Genomic DNA, 21,870 nt, shown 5'->3' with positions numbered 1-21,870 from the left:
GCAGACTGTCTGAGTCACCAGGCATTAGGGACTATATTAAGAATTTTCACTTGGATTATGTTGTTTAATGGTTATATAATCTCAGCAAGCACTTAGAGCAGAAAAAATAATGTTGACAAATTACAGCATTCTTTTTAAAAAATATTTTTATTGTGGTAAAAGTCACATATTAAAAAACATACTATTTTAACCATATCTAACTGTAGCGTTCAGTGGCAGTAAGTACATTCACATAGTTGTGCAACTCTCACCATCCTCTATCACCCAAATTTTCACCTTCCTAAACTGAAACTCTGACCTCATTAAACTCTCAGTCTCCCTGCCCACTTGCCACTCCAACCCTTGCATCTACCAATGTACTTTCTGACTCTGTGAATTTGACTGTTCTGGGTACCTTGTATAAGAGAACCTAGAGACTGTCACACAGAGTGAAGTCAGACAGAAGGAGAAAAACAAATATATCGGCGAACGTATGTGGAATCTAGAAAAACGGTACTGATGGACCTATTTGCAAAGCAGAAATAGAGACACAGACGTAGAGAACAAACATATGGACGACAAGGAAGGGAAAAGGGGGTGGGATGAGTTGGGAGGTTGGGAATGAAATATATGCACAATTGAGACTACGTATAAAATAGACAACTAATGAGAACCTGTTGTAGAGCACAGGGTGAAAAACAGGAGGTACAATCTGTTTGTGGGACACGTATTAAGTTAACCTGAAAAACCACAATATTCTTAATAAACTTTCTGGAGAGTCCGGGTGGGGGAAGTAAATAGGCAGAGAACAAAGAATTTTTAGGACAGTGCCAATACCATATATGATACGATACCATATGTATGGTATTATAGTCATAGATATATGTCATTATGCACCTGTGCTAAGATTCTCCAGTCGTGTCCAACTCTATGTGACCCCAGGGGCTGTAGCCTGCCAGGCTCCTTTGTCCATGGAATTCTCCAGGCAAGAATACTGGAGTGGGTTGCCATGCCCTCCTCTAGGACATGTCATCCTACATTTTTTCAAATCCGTAGAATGTACAACACCAAGAGTGAACCCTACGGTAAACTATGGAGTTTGTGTGATTATGACGCGCTAATGTAAAAATCCTTGGTAAAAAAATATACCATTCTAGACAGTGATGTTGATCATTGTGGCAGTAGTCTATGTTTGTGAGGAAACAGAGGGTGAGTGGGAAATCTCTGTACCTCTCAATTTTGTTGTAGATCTAAATGTGCTCTTTAAAAACTGTCTTATAAAACATCCTAAAGAGATCTTCTGGCTATTTATAATAGTGAGAACCTGGAAACAATCAAAGTGTCCATCAGTGGATGAAAATAGGGCATGTATACACAATGAAATATTATCCAGCCTTTGAAAAGAGAGAAATCCTTTCATTTGCTATAACATGGATGAGCCTGGAGGACATTATGCTAAGTTAAATAAGTCAGACACAGAAGGACAAATACTGCATGACTCCACTTATAAGAGGCACCTAAAATAGTCAAACTCATAGAAACAAAGAACAGAATGGTGTTCCAGGGGTTGAGAGGTGGGGGAAGTGAGATGTTGTTCAATGGGTATGAAGTTTCAGTTACGAAATAGTAATTAGTTCTAGAAATCTGCTGTACAACATAATGCCTGTAGTGAATAACACTGTATTGTGCATTTAAAGATTTATTAAGAAGGTAGATCTCCTGTTAAGTGATCTTACCACATGAAACCAAATCAAAACAAAACAAAGGGAGGCAAGAGAATTTGGGAGATGATGGAAATATCTGTCACCATGATTGTGGTGCTGGTTTCAGAGGTGTTTGCCTATGTCCAAACCCACCAAATTTATCTGTTAAATACGTGCAGCTTTTGGATATCAATTATTCATCTTGATAAAGCTGTTAAAACAAAGTAAACTCTGCTTGCATCCTTTGGGGGACTCTGATGTGCATGTGTACATGCATGTGTCTGTGTGTGTATATGGAGCTTAACTTGTATACTAACTAGAGAACACTTGGATGCAAAATAAGAGATAAATCAGTCCTACTTGCATCAGGACCCATCAGACATTGAGGAGAAGTGGAAAGAAGGAACTTTTGGAATGATTTTCCCAGTTGGTTCCAGAGATGCTATGATTGATTCATGCATTCATTTGACCAACATTGGCTGAATTCTTACTGTGGCCTTGACACTGAGTAGGCAGTTGGGATTAAAAAAAAAAAAAAAAAGGACATAACATAACGTCTATTCCTAGAGTTCTTGGTCTAGTGGATAAGATGGATTTCCAACAATCACACAAATAAATGTTTAAAATAATTATAGCTAATATTTACTGAGGGCTTCTTATGTGCCAGACATGATTTCAGGCATTTTTCTTGTATTGACTTATGTAATCACCACCAAGAAAAAAAACAAAGCCAAAATAAAAAATCTGAGTTAGGTGCTACTCTTATTATCCCGTTATTTTTCTGATAGGAGCTATGAAGGAATGGTTCATACTGATATGAGATCATTCCTTAGGGAAACGAACCTGGCTTGGGGGTGTACCCCAAGGAGACTGAGAAAGGATTGTCACAGGCTGTCCTGCCTTCCAAGGTGGCAGTGAAGTGAAAGTGAAAATGGAAGTCGCTCAGTTGTCTCCAACTTTTTGCAATCCCAAGGAATTCTCTAATTAAAACGAGGTGACCCCTGAGCCCTAGGGAGTGGCAGCCACACAGGGCTGGCAGTGTCAGATGCTCTGATGGGGGCAGCATGAGTGGCATCCGTTGTGATGGGGGGGGGGGGGGCACTGGTGACAGTGGAGGTGAGCACACCGATCACCGGGGACTTTGTCAGGGAAAAAGCTCAAAGTCACCTCTTATTGGTCCTTTCCAAAGGCCACCATGGGTTGGGAAAGTGAATTATACATCTGAAGGTTTCCTGGCTTATTCTCTGACAGCATCTTTGATGTTTCCTGGTTTCCAAGCATTCAGCTTGTTCCTCTGCTGTCTGCGGAGCCCTGCCCCTCCATTCAAAAGTTTGATTCCCCGTGTGTGTGTGCACAGCCATCTCAGTCGTGTCTGATTCTTTGCGACCCTATGAGCCGTAGTCGACCAGGCTTCTCTGTTAATGGGATTCTCCAGGCAAGAATACTGGAGTGGGTTGCTGTGCCCTCCTCCAGGAGATTTTTCCCAACCCAGGTATAAAACCTATGTCTCTTTTGTCTCCCACATTGGCAGGTGGGTTCTTTATCACCAGTGCCACTTGGGAAGCCCACGACAGGGTGGCTAATAGGTGCTTAACAACCAGTAACTACATTTATTCCTCTGTATCTTTGAGGATATGGCCCAAGCTACCCAGTAGATGCCTGAAACACAGCAAGCATGGAACCCTATCTATGCTGTATTTTTTTCTGTACATACATTCTATGATCAAGCTTAATTTATAGATTAGGTGTAGAAAGAGATGAACAACAATAACTGATAATAAAATAGAACAATTAAGACAATGTACTGTAATACAATTTATGTGAATATGGTGGAGCTTTTGTTCTCAAAACATTATACAGATTTAATGTCTTTTCCATCTTAACTACCCACTTATCACTCACTGTGGCTGTTAACTTTTTTGGCCTGAGGTGTGACAGCAAAACTAGCACGAATTTCTCTTTCCTTCTTCACAGTTTCACAGATAGATTTGTTCTTACTGAAGATCTTCACAACCTCAGCATATGATTTTTTTTTCTTTATCTTTTCAAAGATTTTTTTTTTTTATGTGGACCATTTTTTAAGTCATTATTGAATTTATTACATTACTGTTTCTGTTTTGGCTTTTTGGTTCCGAGGCGGGTGGATCTCAGCTCCCTGACCAGGGACCAAATCCGTACACCCTGCACTGGAAGGCCAAGTCTCAACCACTGGACCGTCAGGAAAGTCTCGATTAAAGGAAGTACTTTATGGCTGCTCTTTGGCACATCCCAATCGCCAGTTTCACCAATCTTGCCCTTTGGGGCCATTAATAAGTAAAATAAGGTTTACTTGAACTCAAGCAATGAGACACCTGAAAGTTGATCTGATAGCGGAGTAAGTTACTAAGTAACTAACGGATGGGATATGCGGAACAAAGTGATGATTCATGTGTGTTGTGGGTGGGGGGAGATGGACAGGGACAGCAAGAGTTCATCACACTGCTCAGTATGGCACGAGAATTAAAACTTATACATTATTTATTTCTGGAATTTTCCATTAAATATTTTCAGACTCAGACTGACTTCAGGAAACTGAAACCCTGGCAAGAGAAACTTCAAAAAACTGTATTATTATTGTGATTTTCTCTTAAAACACAGTAAAATAATCTAAGCAATGAATTAACATGCTTAAGACAGCTCTGAATCTTCTACAGACAGACCATAAATAAGGCACGAGGTTTTAAGAATGCAAACATCAAGTATCATAGTAAGCTTTCTGTTTATTCACTTATAAGGGTGCCTCTTGCCTGCTGAAGTGGATTTCTCTAAAAAGACCAAAAAAAGCTTTATATCAGTTTGAGTCCACTAGGGTGCCCCCAGCAGTTATTCATGGTTTAATAAAGAACAGGGGCAGAGCTGAAATGCCTCTTGGAGGGGACAAAGCTCACCCTTTGCACCATTTAGCTCAGTTGGTAAAGAATCTGCCTGCACTGCAGGAGACCCTGGTTTCGATTCCTGGGTTGGGAAGATCCACTGGAGAAGGGATAGGCTACCCACTCCAGTAATCTTGGGCTTCCCTTGTGGCTCAGCTGGTAAAGAATCCACCTGTGATGGGGGAGACCTGGGTGTGGGAGACCTGGATTTGATCCCTCGGTTTGGAAGATTCCCCTGGAGAAGGGAAAGGCTAGTATTCTGGCCTGGAGAATTCCATGGACTGTATAGTTCAAGGGATCCCAAAGAGTCAGACACGACTTTGTGACTTTCACTTTCTTTCACTGCACCATTTGTCCTTGAGTTCATCTTCCACACCTGTGACAGCTCTTTTTTCAGCCCTGGGGCATGGACTCCCATGTTCAGTCTTTTGAGGTTCTCTCCAAGGCTTTCCTTACTCTTTTCAAGACAGTATCTGGGTTCTTGGAGAGTTTGGTGTGCTCCTGGTCTCGTGGTGTCCCACTGCCATGTCTCTCGGCTTTGGCCCCTGTCCTAAGCGTGTGCATTGATGTGGTATGGACTCCTGGTCACTGGGCTCCTGCCAGGCTGAGACACAGTTGTTTCTGGATGTCCTTTGGGCATCAGGCAGGCTCCTGCTCCAGATGAGGGAGGGCTTTGCAGTTAAATCTGGTCACATGGTCTCAGCACGGTGGGGGGCGGGGGGGGGGTGCTCCTTATCCTAACTCCAGGCTTCATTTGGGTCATGGGTTCTCTCAGTCCTTCCACATTCCCATGCACCTTGGGAGACCCGGCCATGCTCTTCTGCTTTCTCCACACTCAACCTGATGGTGCAAGGAACTTGTGAGCGTGTCCTCATAGCTTTGGCCCTGCCCTTAGTCATGGCTCCTCCTTGCACACACACTGCAGAGCGTGCCCTGCTGAAAGGGCCTTCTGAGAATTTATAGTCTTCTTAGAACATGGCTTTCAAACTTTTGTTAAAGAACAGACATGGTCTGGCTCTGCGTTGAACTATTTCTGGATCGTTACATAATAGAAGAAGTAAACTTCTTATTTTGTCTACACTGCTGTATTTTGGCTCTTTATTGTACCAAAGAAGATGGTTAGACTGAATCCTAAAGAACATACATTGTTAAAATTCGTTGGAAAATCAGAGCATAATCACAAAAATAACACATCAAAGCAGTGTGTGCCCAATGGGGAATATGGACAAAAAAAGACTCTCAGTGTGGAGAAGCTCAGAAGGGATTAGGAGCAGTTTGAAGAAAAGGAAACTCTAATGATGAAAATGGCATCATTGAAGGCAACAACAGTCATCCTCTCAACAAACCAATCTCAATTCAACTTTTCTCTCATCTATTCTGGTAAATGAGGTAAGAAACTCCTGTTTTATGAAATAAGGTATTTTTCTCTTTTAAAAGGTTTTTTTTTTTTTTAAATAATAATAAAAGTAACACAGCTACTGGAACATCTGAGAACACTGTAAAAATGTAACCATTTCAAACAAGAAGTTTAAAGCAAGAGAAAGCTAGTTAGTCATTACCATGATCAACAACACAACTGCAAACATCGTTTTAATTTTTTCTAGCCTTTCTTCAGTGGGTGCCTAAGGAGAGGTGTATGCATTTATTTATAATGTACACTACATACTACACTAGTAGCTTTGTTGTGCTTTCTTGCTTAACACAATGTAAGTACTTCTCCTTGATGTGAAAAATTCTTCAGTTCTTAATTTTATACAATCAGCCACAAAAAAACAGAAAAAGCAAATCAGCATGTACCAAAACGCAGAAATGAAAAAGAAAACAGACTATTTCCCTTGACAGAAGAATGATCTTACCACCTATAATGGACACCTTGGAGGGTTTTCAGGAAAGGCCTACAGAAAATACTTCCTGTAATCTCATAGCAAAACCAAATAAATAAGAAGAACCGAGGCACACTGCCCAGAACAGAATCCATATTACAAAATAAACACTTTAATCTAAATTTTAGTATTTCCTGTCAGGCCATATCCTACAACACAGGAGCGCTGATCCTCCTGCCCTTATGTTACAGACCACATGAAGAAAACAAGGCAACTGAACCTACGTGCAAGGTTGGGTAAAAGCCTCATTTCTGGGGGTGCTAATCTGAAGTTCCTTTCCTCATGAGACTATCTGCCCATTTTGGCATAACATTTGCAGAAAACCAAAATTTCACATATGGAACTCCCCAGTCACCCATCTGCCTCCACCTACCTTATTTTTTGGTTCGAAAATTTGTCACAGAACAAATGTTATGCCCCATGATTTGAAAGTCAAGAATGATCCAATAGCACCCTTAAGTTCACCTGAACTGCGTTAACAAAGTATTAGTATCTCGCTCTTTTCTTCCCCCATGTAAAATGGGGGAAATATATTATGATGATAATCATCAATATATTATATATATGTGTGTGCATATGTGTGTATATATATAAAACATTATATTATCTTCCCTATATTCTTAACTTTTTGAAAATTGTGGTTAGTTTTCACTTTGGATAAATAATCCATATTTTGGATTATTAACCATCATATTGGCTCTAGTGGAAGCAGACATAGATGCTAGTTTGAAAGTCAGGTCGTCGCACAGCTTACTGGGCATACTCAGCAATTGGTAAAGAGACTGTGAAAACCATAGTGATTTTAAAGTCCAAGTAGCGGATTATTATTATTTTGGCCTCTTCCGCTTCACGTACTTCGCACTGCCATTAGGACACTCGTTCTCCGCCCGGGAACTTTGTACAGAAGGGGAGCCAGAACTCGCAGGTTCCTCCCTGCACAAGCCCGGCTCAGGGCGAGAACACGCCCTCTGTCCTGGCCCTCCCGGCCCGAGGCTGAGTAATAACCTCGGTTCCGGGGCGGCGGCAGCGGCACAACCCGCGGCGCACGTGTCGTCGCTAACCCGCCCGCAAGCCCCGCGTCCAGGGCACGCAGCTCCCGCCGCGCCGCGCCGCGCCCACTCCGCAGCGGCGCCTCCGCTCCCGACAGCCCGGCGGCCCCTTGGCCAGTGGCCCGTCCATGCTCTCGGCCACCAGGACGGCCCGCCAGCTCTTTCACAGCCTCTTCCCGATCCCGAGAATGGGTGACTCCGCCTCCAAGATCGTCAGCCCCCAGGAGGCCTTGCCGGGCCGGAAGGAGCCCATCGTCGTAGCGGGTAAGGACGCGGCCGCGCACCGAGGGCGCGGTCCGCGCCTCTGCGCACGCGCATCCTCAGGCCGCCGGAAGGGAGCCGGGGGCCGGCCTCGGAAGGGTCGGCTGCTGGGGGTCTGCGCAGGCGCGGAGGGCGCTGGGAGTGGAGGGGATGAGGGATCTATCCTCTTTCTTTGTTTAGGTTTTCATCCACTAGAACAACGGGAGACACAGTGAAGGGATCTAGTACGTTGATACGGCCCACCTAGACTGTAAATACCCCTCGGCGGCTTCAGACTTCGGGCGGGAAAACCGCTGACCTGCTTTCCGCCCTTTCTCACGGGTGTGCATCCACTTTCCTTTCTTCTCTGCTTTGGCGGTTGGGATTCGGGCCACTTGCTGAGGTGGTGTGGGTTTGTGTTGTCACGGGAGCCATGGAATGATACAGAACGATGTGTATATACTGAGGTTTTGAAATTGTTTCTCACGCCAGTGTTCTGGTTGCAGGAGTTAGCCTCACGCTGCCCTTATCCTCCAGAACTGCCCGATTTCACCGACTTGGCAGGCGCTTCCCCTGGCCCCGTGCTCCCGATTCTGCACTTGTTTATCAGTCACGCAGAAGAGCTGTGCTTGCCAAACTTAAAAATAATTTCCCAATCGCATACCAATACTTTTGGCGACTCTAATAGAATACATAAAATGTAATAACAGCGAGATGCTAGGAAAACGAAATAAAGTGAATAAAATGAAGGGAGAAATATGAAGTTCTGGAAACTGCTCTAAAAGTTTTGAAAGCTTCACTCTCTGAATTTCTGTCTCAGCACTGTAGAAGGCCGCAGACAGCGCAAGTCCACCAACCGTTTGTTTAGTCACTCGGTCGTATGTGACTGTTTGCGACCGCATGAACTGCAGTACGCTGGGCTTCCTTGTCCTTCACCACATCCCGGAGCTTGCTCACACTCGTAGTTCCTTGAGTTGGTGATGCCATCCAGCCATGTCATCCTCTGTTGTCCCCTTTTCCTCCTGCCACCAACATGAGGATCATGCTTTGAGAAGGATTACTTTGGTGCATTGCTTCTCAAAGTGCTGTCTTTTAAACAAGCCCTTCCCGTGATACTAATGCATTCAGAAGTCGCTGCCTTCGAGCTGTTGGAGGGTTAAGTGGTGATAAATCTTTCACGGATGGTTCGATGCCAAGATAAATTATACTTTTATAATTTCTTAGGGATTCTTCCATTTTCCTTTTCCGTAAGATTTGTTGAGTATATATAGGAGAAGATGGTTCTGAGTCTGTGCATCGCACACCCTACTCAGTATGAGAATGGACAAGGTGGAGGTCTTTGCGTTCGAAGTAGTTTGGGAACTGACGCCGTTGTGACCTGTTCTCATTCACCTACATCAGCAGCTGTATATCCTATGTCCTCCATCACTTCACTCCCAACTCGTTAATAGCCTTAAAAAGCTTATTTTAGACTCAAATTCAGAGAATGAGTTTAAAAAAAAAGTCCAGATTATCTCTAAACTATATAACCCTATTGTCGAAACTTTATCTCGAAAGTGAATTCTCCTTTAACAAACTAGGATTCATAAATGGATATTTAAAGGCAATGCTTCTCAATGCTGAACTTCCCCAACTTGTATGAAGCTTCATTTTTATACACTGGTGTCTTTGGTATGTCCTCCCAGACATCAAAAAACAAACAAGCCTGATCAGATCCCCAAACTGGTTGAAGATTAAAATTGTCCTGAATTTAGTTCTCCTTTATCTTAACCAAAGTCTTCCCAATCGGTTATTTAGTATGTAGATAACACTTTTGGTAAAAGATTAACTAGCATGACAGAAGCGAGCCAACAGATTTTTTTTTTTTTCCTCTGTCCATCTACTAATTCTGACTGCAAAACCTCAAGACCTGGCTCTTCTGCCTTTTTATATATCCATGCATGCATTGCTATTGCTGGACCAGTCAACCATTTTTTTTTTTTTTTTTTTTGGTGTAGGGCTAAGCCTACAATGCACGTCCTTTGTGTTCAGCTGTTGTAACCACACCCCCCCCCCCCCCCTCCACCAACTTACATTTTAGATAGTGGCTTTCCTGTCTCTACCCCAGGACTGCTGCCTTGACAGGTTGTCAAAGGTTCTGATTGGCCCCAGAAATGGGCAGTGTTACTTCTCAGGTGTGTTTTCAGTGGCTTAAGATTGAAGCTTACAGACTGAATATTACTGCTTTGGAAGTTAAATTCATCTCCAGTCTGTTTAACAGCTCTTCACCTCTCTGTATTACCTCTGTCTACATCTGTTACTTGCGCCCCTACTCTCTGAAAAGCTCTGTGGCAGGAGCGTCACCTTGTGACTTTAGACGACAAAGCCTGTCTGTGTAGTGTGTTTGGCTGAGTGTTTTTGGCTCAGCCTAATACAGGTGTGCACTGTTACCAAATACGTTTGGGGTGAAGGGTTATCATCTTAGCTTTAACCCTACCTTCTTGGGGTATTCTTACAGAAATGTACACCCTTTCATAAACTACAGCCTAGTAGTAGATTTCTGCTTTGCAAGAAAGTGAGATTCAACCCTTCAGACTTCTTTAATTTCTCCCAGGCTACCTAAAGTGGATCAAAATATGAATAGGCCTACTTTGGGTGGCTGGTTAGAACTAAACCTGGCCTAGACTGGCTCATTTGAAGCACACTCTGTTGAGATCAGTGGCAGGCTCTGGGCACCATTGACTGGCAGGGCACACAGGAACTTGCTGGTCTTTTTATGTAGTGGTGGGCTGTTTGTTGCAGTGCCTGGCTACAGAGCAATATTCAGAGAACTTTCGGACGGAGGGGAAAAGGGGAATTCATGCTTGCTGGACTGAATTGGTGGTCAGTCAATTGCTAGCGAGAGGCAGGAGGCAGAAAGCTTTTAATTAAAACCTCAGAGTGCCTCCTGTGTTATTAAAATCTAAGTTTATTATAGTAAGAACTGATCTTCAGGGGAGGGATAACTTAAGAGTTTAGGATTAAAATATACACACTACTATAAGATAGGTAACCAAGAAGAACCTAAGGTATAGCACAGGAAACTATTCTAAATAGCTTATAATAGCTGCCTATAATGGAAAAGAATTGAAGAAAGAATATATCTATATTTGAATATATATATCTGAATCACTTTGCTATATATCTGAAACTTACACAACATTGTAATCCAACTATATTTCAATAAAATTTTTAAAAAAATATAAAAAAGCAATCAACAGAAAAAGAGGAACTGATAATATTTTTAGTGAATCAACTATTGTGAAAGCCCAGCTTTTATTTATATGGCTCATTTTTTTCCAGCCATATTGGAAATATGGCTAATCTATTTTTTGATCAGGTGTTTGGGATTTGGATGTATCATCCAAGAGAATGTTGGCAGCTCCTGTTTAATCTTTGCTTTCTTGCCTGTCTATGCTTAGGTAGTGTTTGCTGTATTTATTGCTGTGATGTCTCTTTGGGGAGAGGAAGAGGTGTAGAACACCTGCTAAAGGTTTGCTCTTCTAAGAACTATAAATATAAGCACAAAAACAGAACAATGTGAGTAATCCAAAAGGTGGCTCTTTGAAAAAACAATTGTACTGTGACTATCAGCTATCTGATAAAGGAGAAAAGGAATAAAGTACAAATATATGAAATAAGAACTGAAAGAGGGAATAATAGAAATAGAAGAGTTGAAGAATCATAAGAGATAAGAGGCTATTTACTCAATTCTTTGAAAATAAATTTGAAAACTTGGATGAAATAGATAACTTTTAGGAAAATATAACTGACCTAAACTGACCCCAGAAAGAGAAAATCTTAAGAGATTGATTTTTCCAGAAGAAATAAAGTTGTCAAAGATTGCCTCCTCTCAAAGCATTGTGTCCAACTTTAGAGGTGACTTCTAAATAGTTAAAGAACGTATAATTCCAATAGTATATTTAAACTGAAAGGATTGTCAAATTCTTTTTATGAAACAAGTATAATATTGAAACCAAACCTGATAAATATTGCACTAAAAAGAAAACAAACCATTCTCACTTATGAATATAGATACAAAACTGCTAAATAAATATTAGTAAGCAGAATCTAGCAATGGGATTTAGTCTTAGAATGCAAGGGTTTGTCAATATTAGGAAATTTATTAACATAGTTCGTTGTGTGTGGCTCAATCATATTGGCCTCTTTGTGACCCCGTGGACTGTAGCCTGCAAGGCTCCTCTGTTCATGGAATTTTCCAGGCAAGAATTCTGGAGTGGGTTGCCATTTCCTACTCCAGGGGATATTCCCCAGCCAGGGATTGAACCCATATTTCTTGCCTTTCCTTCACTGGCAGGTGGATTCTTTACCACGGTGCCACCTGGGAAGCCCTTATTAATATAATTCATCATTTAGTTGGTCTAGGGAGAAAAAATGATATAACTGTTTCCCTAGATGCTGTGAAGTTATTTGACCATATTTAACAACCATTCTTGATAACATTCAGAGATAGCTACTTCCTTAATGTGATAAAACATATCTGCCAACATCATGCTTAATGAAGAAATATTAGAGATTTCCATTTAAGTCCCAGTCAAGAAGGAATGTGGAGGTGCTTAATGCTTGCTTTGCCTAGTGGCAGGTGTGTACTGTTACTAAATTTGTTTGTTCTTAAGGGTCATCATCTTGGCTTTAATCTTACCTTTTTTGTGTTCTTAAAAAATCTCCATCCTTTTATGAACTGTGGCCTGGTAGATAATTACTTTGCAAGAAGGTAAGAGTCAAACCTTCAAATTTCTTTACTGCTTAATTTTTCCAGGGCTGCCTATGTTGTATCAAGTTATGACTGGGCCTGCTTTGGATGATTGTTTATTATTAACATTGTGTTGTAGGTGCTAGTCAATCAGTCAGATAAGACAAGGCAATTAGAGATGTACAGATGGGAAAAGAGAAGGTAAAGCTAATGCCATTTGCAGATGATAAGATTACATAACCACAAAATCCAAGAGTTTAATAAGGTATCAATTTATATACTTATTAGACAGAAACCAACAGCTTTACTCTAAACAACCTGTTGGAAAATATAATGGAAAAAAACACCCCCTTTGTAATAGCAACCAAAAAAGTTAAAATTTAAGAACAAACTTGGCAAGAAATATGTCCAACCTTTGTGAAGGAAACATACAGAGGAGCACAAAAAGGAAACTTGAACAAATGGAAGAACATACCAGTCTATTGGATTCGAAGACTAAACAGGAATCATGTATCAGTTGTCCCTAAAGTTAATTTATAAAGGTAACATGATTTGAAGTAAAATACTGATGATATTTTAATTTTGTTCTAGAAATTGATGCATTCATTTAAAAAATTCGTTTGGAATTGAGCTTCAGGAGTTGCTTGTATATTTTTGAGATTAATCCTTTGTCTGTTTCTTCATTTGCTATTATTTTCTCCCAATCTGAGGGCTGTCTTTTCACCTTACTTATAGTTTCCTTTGTAGTGCAAAAGCTTTTAAGTTTCATTAGGTCCCATTTGTTTAGTTTTGCTTTTATTTCCAATATTCTGGGAGGTGGGTCATAGAGGATCTTGCTGTGATTTATGTCGGAGAGTGTTTTGCCTATGTTCTCCTCTAGGAGTTTTATAGTTTCTGGTCTTACATTTAGATCTTTAATCCATTTTGAGTTTATTTTTGTGTATGGTGTTAGAAAGTGTTCTAGTTTCATTCTTTTACAAGTGGTTGACCAGTTTTCCCAGCACCACTTGTTAAAGAGGTTGTCTTTTTTCCATTGTATATCCTTGCCTCCTTTGTCAAAGATAAGGTGTCCATAGGTTCGTGGATTTATCTCTGGGCTTTCTATTCTGTTCCATTGATCTATATTTCTGTCTTTGTGCCAGTACCATACTGTCTTGATGACTGTGGCTTTGTAGTAGAGTCTGAAGTCAGGCAGGTTGATTCCTCCAGTTCCATTCTTCTTTCTCAAGATTACTTTGGCTATTCTAGGTTTTTTGTATTTCCATACAAATTGTGAAATTCTTTGGTCTAGTTCAACTCCTGAAGCTCAATTCCAGAAAAATAAATGACCCAATCAAAAAATGGGCCAAAGAACTAAACAGACATTTCTCCAAAGAAGACATACAGATGGCTAACAAACACATGAAAAGATGCTCAACATCACTCATTATTAGAGAAATGCAAATCAAAACCACAATGAGGTACCATTACACGCCAGTCAGGATGGCTGCTATCCAAAAGTCTACAAGCAATAAATGCTGGAGAGGGTGTGGAGAAAAGGGAACCCTCTTACACTGTTGGTGGGAATGCCAACTAGTACAGCCGCTATGGAAAACAGTGTGGAGATTTCTTAAAAAACTGGAAATAGAACTGCCATATGACCCAGCAATCCCACTGCTGGGCATACACACTGAGGAAACCAGATCTGAAAGAGACACGTGCACCCCAATGTTCATCGCAGCACTGTTTATAATAGCCAGGACATGGAAGCAACCTAGATGCCCATCAGCAGATGAATGGATAAGGAAGCTGTGGTACATATACACCATGGAATATTACTCAGCCATGAAAAAGAATTCATTTGAACCAGTCCTAATGAGATGGATGAAGCTGGAGCCCATTATACAGAGTGAAGTAAGCCAGAAAGATAAAGAACATTACAGCATACTGACACATGTATATGGAATTTAGAAAGGTGATAACGATAACCCTATATGCAGAACAGAAAAAGAGACACAGAAATACAGAACAGACTTTTGAACTTTGTGGGAGAATGTGAGGGTGGGATATTTCAAAAGAGCAGCATGTATGCTATCTATGGTGAAACAGATCACCAGCCCAGGTGGGATGCACGAGATAAGTGCTCCGGCCTGGTGCACTGGGAAGACCCAGAGGAATCGGGTGGAGAGGGAGGTGGGAGGGGGGATCGGGATTGGGAATATATGTAAATCCATGGCTGATTCATATCAATGTATGACAAAACCCACTGGAAAAAAAAATAATAATAATAAAAATAAAAAAAAAAATAAAAAATTCGTTTGGAAAAATAAACAGAAATAGTTATGGTAACTGTAAAATAAGAACAAAGAGGAACAGTTGGCTCTTAACAGATAGTAAAAGCACAGCTTAATAATTGAAACAACATGGGACTGTCCATGAACAGATAAGTCAATATACAGAATAGAAAGATCAGAAATTCTTAAATATGTGTGAAAATATAGTATATGATACAGGTGACATCTTAAATCAGTGAGGAAAAGATGAAATATTCAATAAATGGTTATGGTACAACTGTGTAGCCATATGGAAAAAACAAAACCAGAAAACCCTCCAAAGTTGGATCCATACTTCACATTCTTAAACCAGGATAAGTTCCAAAAGATATATGTTGATAATAGCTCATGCATATTGAGTGCTTAACTCTATGCCAGACACTGTAGTAATTGATTCACATTTGCTGTTGTTTAGTTGCTAAGTCATGTCTGACTAATGCGTTTAATCTTCACTATGACCCGTGGAGGTGTTAACTGTTTTACCCTCACTTGATGGAGTGGAAACTGAAGCCCATAGAGTTTTAGGTGACTTATGCAAGGTCACATGGCTAATAAGTGGTGGATCTGGGATATGAATGTAGGCAGTTTGCCTCTAGAGTTTGTGATCTTAACAGTACTATATGTACTGTTTTTTCATTTAGTTAAATGTAAAGAATGAAATAATTGAAGAATGAGCAAGGGAGAATTCTTTTAGAAAGCAAAGTCTTTCTAACCACGACTTGAAAATCAGAAGACAAAAAAGATGGATAAATTAGATCATGACAGAATAAAAATCTTCTGCAGGCAAAAATTACGGTAAGCAAATTCAAAAAACAAACTGGGGTAAATACTTGCAATTCATATCATAGGTGAAGGACTAATCTCCCTAATATATAGGAAACTTCTAGAAGATAATAAGAAAACAACATCCATTAGAAAAATAGAGGTTATGAGCAGTTCACAGAAAAGGAAGTATAATTTGCTCTTAAACATATAAAAAGATGCTCAACTTCATTCATAATGAGGAGAGTGTAAGTACCATTTTTCATTCTTCAGGTTGGCAAAAATCCAGAACTCTGATGATACAGTTTGTTGGTAATCCTTAAGGAAAAAGACACCCTCCTCCTTCGCCTGCAAGAATGTAAATTGGCCCAACTCTTATGGAAGGCAATTTGGCAATATCTACCCAGAATTTAAATGCATATACCTTTTGACCCAGGAATGCAGTTTCTGAGAATTTATCCTACAGATATACTCACATTCGTGCCAAACGATGACTGTACCAGGTTATTCACTGCAGCTTTGTTTGCAGTCATCAACGATTGGACATAACCCAAATGCCCATCAATAGGGGCTAGTTAAATAAATTATGGTTCCTCCTCACAATGGAAAATGCAGCTGTAAAAAAGAACATGGAATATCTATGTGGATAGATACAGAGAGATTGCCAAGGTACAGTGTTAGATGGGAAGTACAAGGTCAGAACAGTGTTATATATTAACTTTTTGTGTGAACAGGGAGGAAAATAATAATAGAAACTTTGAAACTTTGGAAGGATAGCTCAGAAAGTAATGGCCACGGAGAGGGCTATGCTGGGAGCTGGTGGTGGAGGGGGGACCCAGCCAGGAGACCTGACTCCGTGCTTTTTAAAAAAAACTTTTGATTCCTGTAAATCTGACTGCATTACTGAATTAAATAACTCCGCTTTGCAGATGATCTCCTTCTGATATTTTTAGTCTAATTGACCACCTTTCTATCATCTTTTGTCATCCCTATTTCAAGTTCTGTTTTTTTTTCCTTCTTTTTAAATTTTGCTCTCTTTTTCATGTCAAGTTCTTTTTTTCTGCCCCAACTTGCTTTTGTAATCAAAATCCACATTTTGGCGTGATTTAAAAATCTAAATTTAGAGGGTGAAATTGGAATAAGTTAATCCAAGTCATTTTACATTTCATAAATATTCATTTTTATTGAAGTGTCAATTGTGGTGGCATCATTTATACAAAGAAAAGATCTTTGGGGACAGATTTCTTCCACTATTATGTAGAAGGCATTATGTGTATTGCTTTTATTTTGAGTGATGTACATAGACTTTTTAGAAGAAAATGATAGAAAACAATTTTCCTTTTAGAAAAAATTTTCCCCAATGTGTGATTAATTTCTAAATTGTAGGACACAGAACTATTATCTATCCTCTCTGCATCCTGTCTAAAGCTCTTTATTTTCCCCTCTATTTCAGAATCCACAGTACTTCTCTGAAGTCCCTGGGATAGGGGGATTCCAGAGCTCCCACGATCCGACCCTCACCTTCCCAGCTTTTCTTCCCACTGTGCCCCCTCTAGAACAGGGGACCCCAACCTTTGGGACCTAATGTCTGATGATCTGAGGTGGAGCTGATGTAATAATAGTAGAAATTAAATGCACAATCAATGTACTGTTCTTGACACCGTGGAACCATCCCCCCTGCCCCCCTCTGTGGAAAAATTGTCTTCCATGAAACTGGACTCTGGTGCCAGAAAGGTTGGGGACCACTGCTCTAGAACCCCATCTTCTGCTTAGCATGTGGTTCAGTGTTTTGCCTCTGGAAATGTCCAAGTGGGATCCACACTCTAATCTTTTCATTCTGTTGTCTTTGTTAAATGTTTACTAAATGCTTGCTTGGGTGAAATATTGTGTTTTCCACATAGCCTTATCCTGTTCTTCCTCAAAACTTGCCCTGCTTGAATTTGATTTCTCCCATAAACCCATCTGCTTCCCATTTCCAAATTCTTGTACTCAGTTGTGTCCGACTCTTTGTGACCTGTGCTCTGTAGCCCGCCAGGCTCCTCTGTCCATGGGGATTCTCCAGTCAAGAATACTGGTGTGGGTTACCATACCCTCCTCCAGGGGATCTTCCCAGTCCAGGATTGAAACCAGGTCTCCCGCATTGTAGGCAGATTCTTTACTGACTGAGCCACTAGGGAAGCCCTAGAGGATTGTATATCCTGCCATAACCCCAACTTACTTCTAAAACCAAACCATTTTCCCTTCAAAACATTGGATGCATATTTTAATTTCCCCATTTCTGTCAGTGGCATTACTCCTATGCTCTTAAGTCTCCCAAACCTTAGCCACATGTGTCTTCGATCCTTGCCTCTGTATTTAAACTGGTCCTCCTTCAACAAATCTTGATTGTTCCTTGCCTTCTGTATTAGTCAGGGTTTTCCAGAGAAACAACCAGTCGTGTGTGTGTGTGTGTGTGTGTGTGTATGTGTATGTATGTGTAAAGAGATTTATTAGGAGGGATTGGCTCACGTGATAATGGAGGCTGAGGAGTTCAAGATCTGCTGTCTGTAAGCTGGAGGCCTAGGATAGCTGGTGATGTAATTCAGTCCAACCCTGAAAGCTGAGAACCAGGGGAGCCCATGGTTCCAGCCTGAGTCCTAAAGCCTGAGAACCAGGAGCACCTGAGGGCCGAAGGAGATGGATGTTCCAGATCAGACAAGGAGAGTGAATTCACCCTTCTTCCACCTTTTTGTTCCAATCTGATGGGACTGGTTGAGACACACACCCGCCCCCCTTCACCTCCACGCACCATGTTGGTGGGATCACCTTCTTACTCAGTGTATAATTCAAATGTTAGTCTCTTCTGGAAGTACTTTCACAACATGTTTAACCAGCTACCTGGGCATCCTTTAACCCAGTCAGCTTGGCAGAGGAAACTAACCATCATACTTTCCTGGGTTACTGCTTTAAGTCTTCTCTGTCATGAGCACCACTATCAGGCATCTGTTTAAACCTTAGATTTCTTTCTGTCACTTCTAAGAAAATAAAGATAACTCTGTGTGATCTGGCAATGACCCTGTTCGTCCTGGGGTTAGAAGCCTTCTTTAACCTGCTGCTAATCTCAGTGTTCTTCATCTCTGCTTCCGCCCCTGAGCCTGACTCCTGCTCTTAGTAACTTCCTCTGGGAAGTTGACTTTCTCTGTCACAGCTCATTTCAACCTTCCTGGGCCTTTCAAGGCTACTCTCAGTTCTGCCCCTTCCATGCGGCCTTTGGGGGACTGCTTCAGCATCTATTGCTCTTAGAGTTGGACGTGGAGCTAGGGCCTTGAGGCCCTGTTTTACACTTTTATTCCAGGGTGTCTCTTTAAGGGTGGTGGAGTTGAGTTCCTTCAATGTCTTTGGAGCACAGAGATTGCCACTTTTCTCCCTTGTGTTTCCTTAACTTCTCGCCTGGTTACATAACCAGAACTTGGGGATTACAAGGACCAGGCTGCTTGGTCTCTCTGTAACTTCCTCTCTGGATGTCCTGTTGGAATGTTCTTCCCATTTGGCAAGACATTGGACTACTTTGAGCATGATGCTGTTAACATAAACTTATCTTAAAACTTATAAACTTTTTAAGAGTTTATTTGAGCAAAAATTCATTCAAATTGGGCTGCATCCAGTCTTGCTGATAGAAAGGAGCTCTGAGGAGCTGTACAAAATGGAAGATTCTTCGAGCCAGAAGGGAGCGGAAACAAAGAAGGTGTGCTAGGCAGGGTGGGTATAGTAAGGTTACTTTCCTCCCGGCATGGCCGGATGTCTGCCATATAGATTACCCAGCTAGTGCCCATCAGGAGATTGCTGATTGACTGGTTCTTAAACCATTTCTCTCCCATCTTTGGGAGAGCCAAAACCATAGATAGCCAGGGTAAGTCTCGATTTGGTGTTACGGGGCTTAGCATGTGCTCAGCTGCTAAGTCGTGTTCAGCTGTCTGGGGCCCCATGGACTGTAGTCTGCCAGGCTTCTCTGTCCATGGGGTTTCTTAGGCAGAAAGACTGGAGTGAATTGCCATTCCCGACCTAGGAATCAAATCCACATCCCCTGCATTTCCTGCATTGGCATGTGGATTCTTTACCACTGAGACACCTGGAAAGCCATGAGGCTTAGCATAAGTGACTCTATTTAGGGCCTATTTTTTGTTTGTTTGTTTTTAAAAACCACCAAATGCTTGGTTTTGCTGTGACCAGAGACTGCCATACCCTTTGAACCAGCTGGGACCTCTTCTGTAAGCTAGGTCTCTTATAAAAGCTTGAATAAGGCTATTGCTCTTGACAGAAAAAAAGATGGTCCCTTACATTTCTGTAGGACTTTTGTAACATTTCATGTGAGCATATCTACGAAGTTTCTCAGCAGGGTGTATGTCTGATCCACTAGCTTGCTGAATAAGTGTGTTAAATTTGCATTATAATACAGCAAAGACTGGTAGTAGTGAAACTGGAAGAAATGCAGGATTACAATATGTTTTGATGAATATATTAGCATTACGTTTTTTTAAAAATGAAAAATAAAGTTCAGAAACACTGCCTGTCTTCCCAGAGTGTGTATATAAAATGAATTCTTTTGAAAATGTTACCATGGTAAGGTAATAACATTAGTGTTAAGTTTTCCTCTGGAATTTTTTTCATATTTTACCTTTAATTTTTTTTAAACTTGTAGTTTACTCTTAGGCAATTTATAGTTTGCTTAGGTCAAACACAATGTGAAAAATTAAAAAGCACTGTTCCCAGGAGGCCCAAAATTATTCTTTGGCCAGCTGAAGAAAATTTGATATTTTAACAGATTTTACCCAGAAGGCGAGAGCCATGAAAATGAAATACTGCAACGGAATTCAGAGCTTTCCAGCTGGAGCAAATGAAACCTCAAAGAAAAAAAAATAATCCCAAATGTACCGTAGTTAGCAGATGCAAAGGAAACCACGTTAGGGTTGGCCGAATAGAGCAGCCAGCTTTCAAATAGAGCCCCGGAGAACACGCTGCATGGCTGCAGATCTCCATTTCCTTATCTCTTCCTAAGAACCGATTCATGAAGAGCGACGTCATCTTGCAGGAAGCCCAATGTAGCAAGTCCTGCTGGTCCCTGGGGTTCCTGGCCCACCACTTAGCATTCCTCGCACACCAAACTGTGTGCACTGGCATGAAGCAGCTGCATGGAGCTGTCCGCTCCCCCCGCCACCCCCCCAACCTAGGCTGCACCTCGCCAGATAACAGCCCTGCTCACCATCTCCTCTCCCTGACAACTGGAGGCAGGTTGCCAGGAAACCGTACCCCCCCTCTGCCCCCCAGAGGAGACTCTGCACCCAACTGCATGTGCAAGTAAAAGAGGCTGGAGGAGGCCCTTTGCAGATAACTTTATTTTCAGAAATTAAAAAAAATTTTTTTTTTCTCTTCTTCAGGATTATGCTCATCCTAAGAAGCTCTGTGGATTTATTTTGATAAGTGGAGTAAAAGAGAATAATTATTTTCTGGTGAAAATTAGAGTTCGGATGAGTGAGATAAAATAGCCGTTTGCTGCAGTATTTTGGGGGGGAAACATACAGGAAGAAGCTATATAAATTTACATAGGAATTTCCAGGGGCAAAATATGAACCAAGGGGTTTCTGTGAATATGATGAAGTTTAAGCTTTAGCTATTTCAGTTCAATAGAAACCAAACCATTATTTTTCTCAAAAAAACGAGACTGGTTAAAGACCTGAAGCCTAGGCTTCTTTTTCTGTGTATGTTTGCTTTGCAACCTATAGGGTGGTTGACAAACAAAATTGATATAATTTTAAAAATGAGGATTCTCTATTGTTTGCTGTCTTAGAAAGGAACCAAGTGTCTTTGCTCTCAGTCTCTGAGTTTTCTTCCCAGGGAGTCTGAACATAGGCTCTTCTCACTGTTCTGCCGAGTCTGTGCTGAGATGGCTTCTCTTTGCTTCAGGGCCTTTATTAAACCTTAAATTTTTATCCATATTTTTGCTCAAAGTTTGGAAGTTTTTAATCATTTTTATTTTCTTGGGCTCCAAAATCGCTGCAGATGGTGACTGCAGCCATGAAATTAAACAGGCGCGTGCTCCTTGGAAGAAAAGCTATAACAAACTTAGACAGCATATTAAAAAGCAGAGATACTACTCTGCCAACAAAGGTATGTCTAGTCAAAGCTATGGTTTTTATAGTAGTCATGTATGGATATGAGAGTCGGGCCACAAAGGAGGCTGAGCGCTGAGGAATTGATGCTTTTGAACTGTGGTGCTGGAGAAGACTCTTCAACTGAGTGACTGAACAACAACAGCAAATCA

The 21,870-nt window shown here is 41.1% G+C and overlaps 1 protein-coding gene across 7 annotated transcripts in view; it reads left to right on the top strand.

The window, feature by feature from the left end:
* Positions 1-7,395: 7,395 nt before the first annotated feature.
* Positions 7,396-21,870, top strand: part of MSRA (methionine sulfoxide reductase A) — a 366,455-nt gene continuing 351,980 nt past the window's right edge. The window contains exon 1 of one of the 7 annotated variants that reach the window (XM_061132326.1): positions 7,396-7,790. In XM_061132326.1, the coding sequence (XP_060988309.1) occupies positions 7,655-7,790 (136 nt within the window). In that variant the 5' untranslated portion in view covers positions 7,396-7,654. The remainder of the gene's footprint in view (positions 7,791-21,870) is intronic. The other 6 variants (XM_061132320.1, XM_061132324.1, XM_061132325.1 and 3 more) reach the window with 6 other exon arrangements.

The sequence above is a fragment of the Dama dama genome, chromosome 29 (assembly GCF_033118175.1).
Source record: "Dama dama isolate Ldn47 chromosome 29, ASM3311817v1, whole genome shotgun sequence".
Classification (NCBI taxonomy): Eukaryota; Metazoa; Chordata; class Mammalia; order Artiodactyla; family Cervidae; genus Dama; species Dama dama.
The sequence above is the reverse complement of the archived record's forward strand: the minus strand, read 5'-3'. Positions and strand labels throughout refer to the sequence as shown.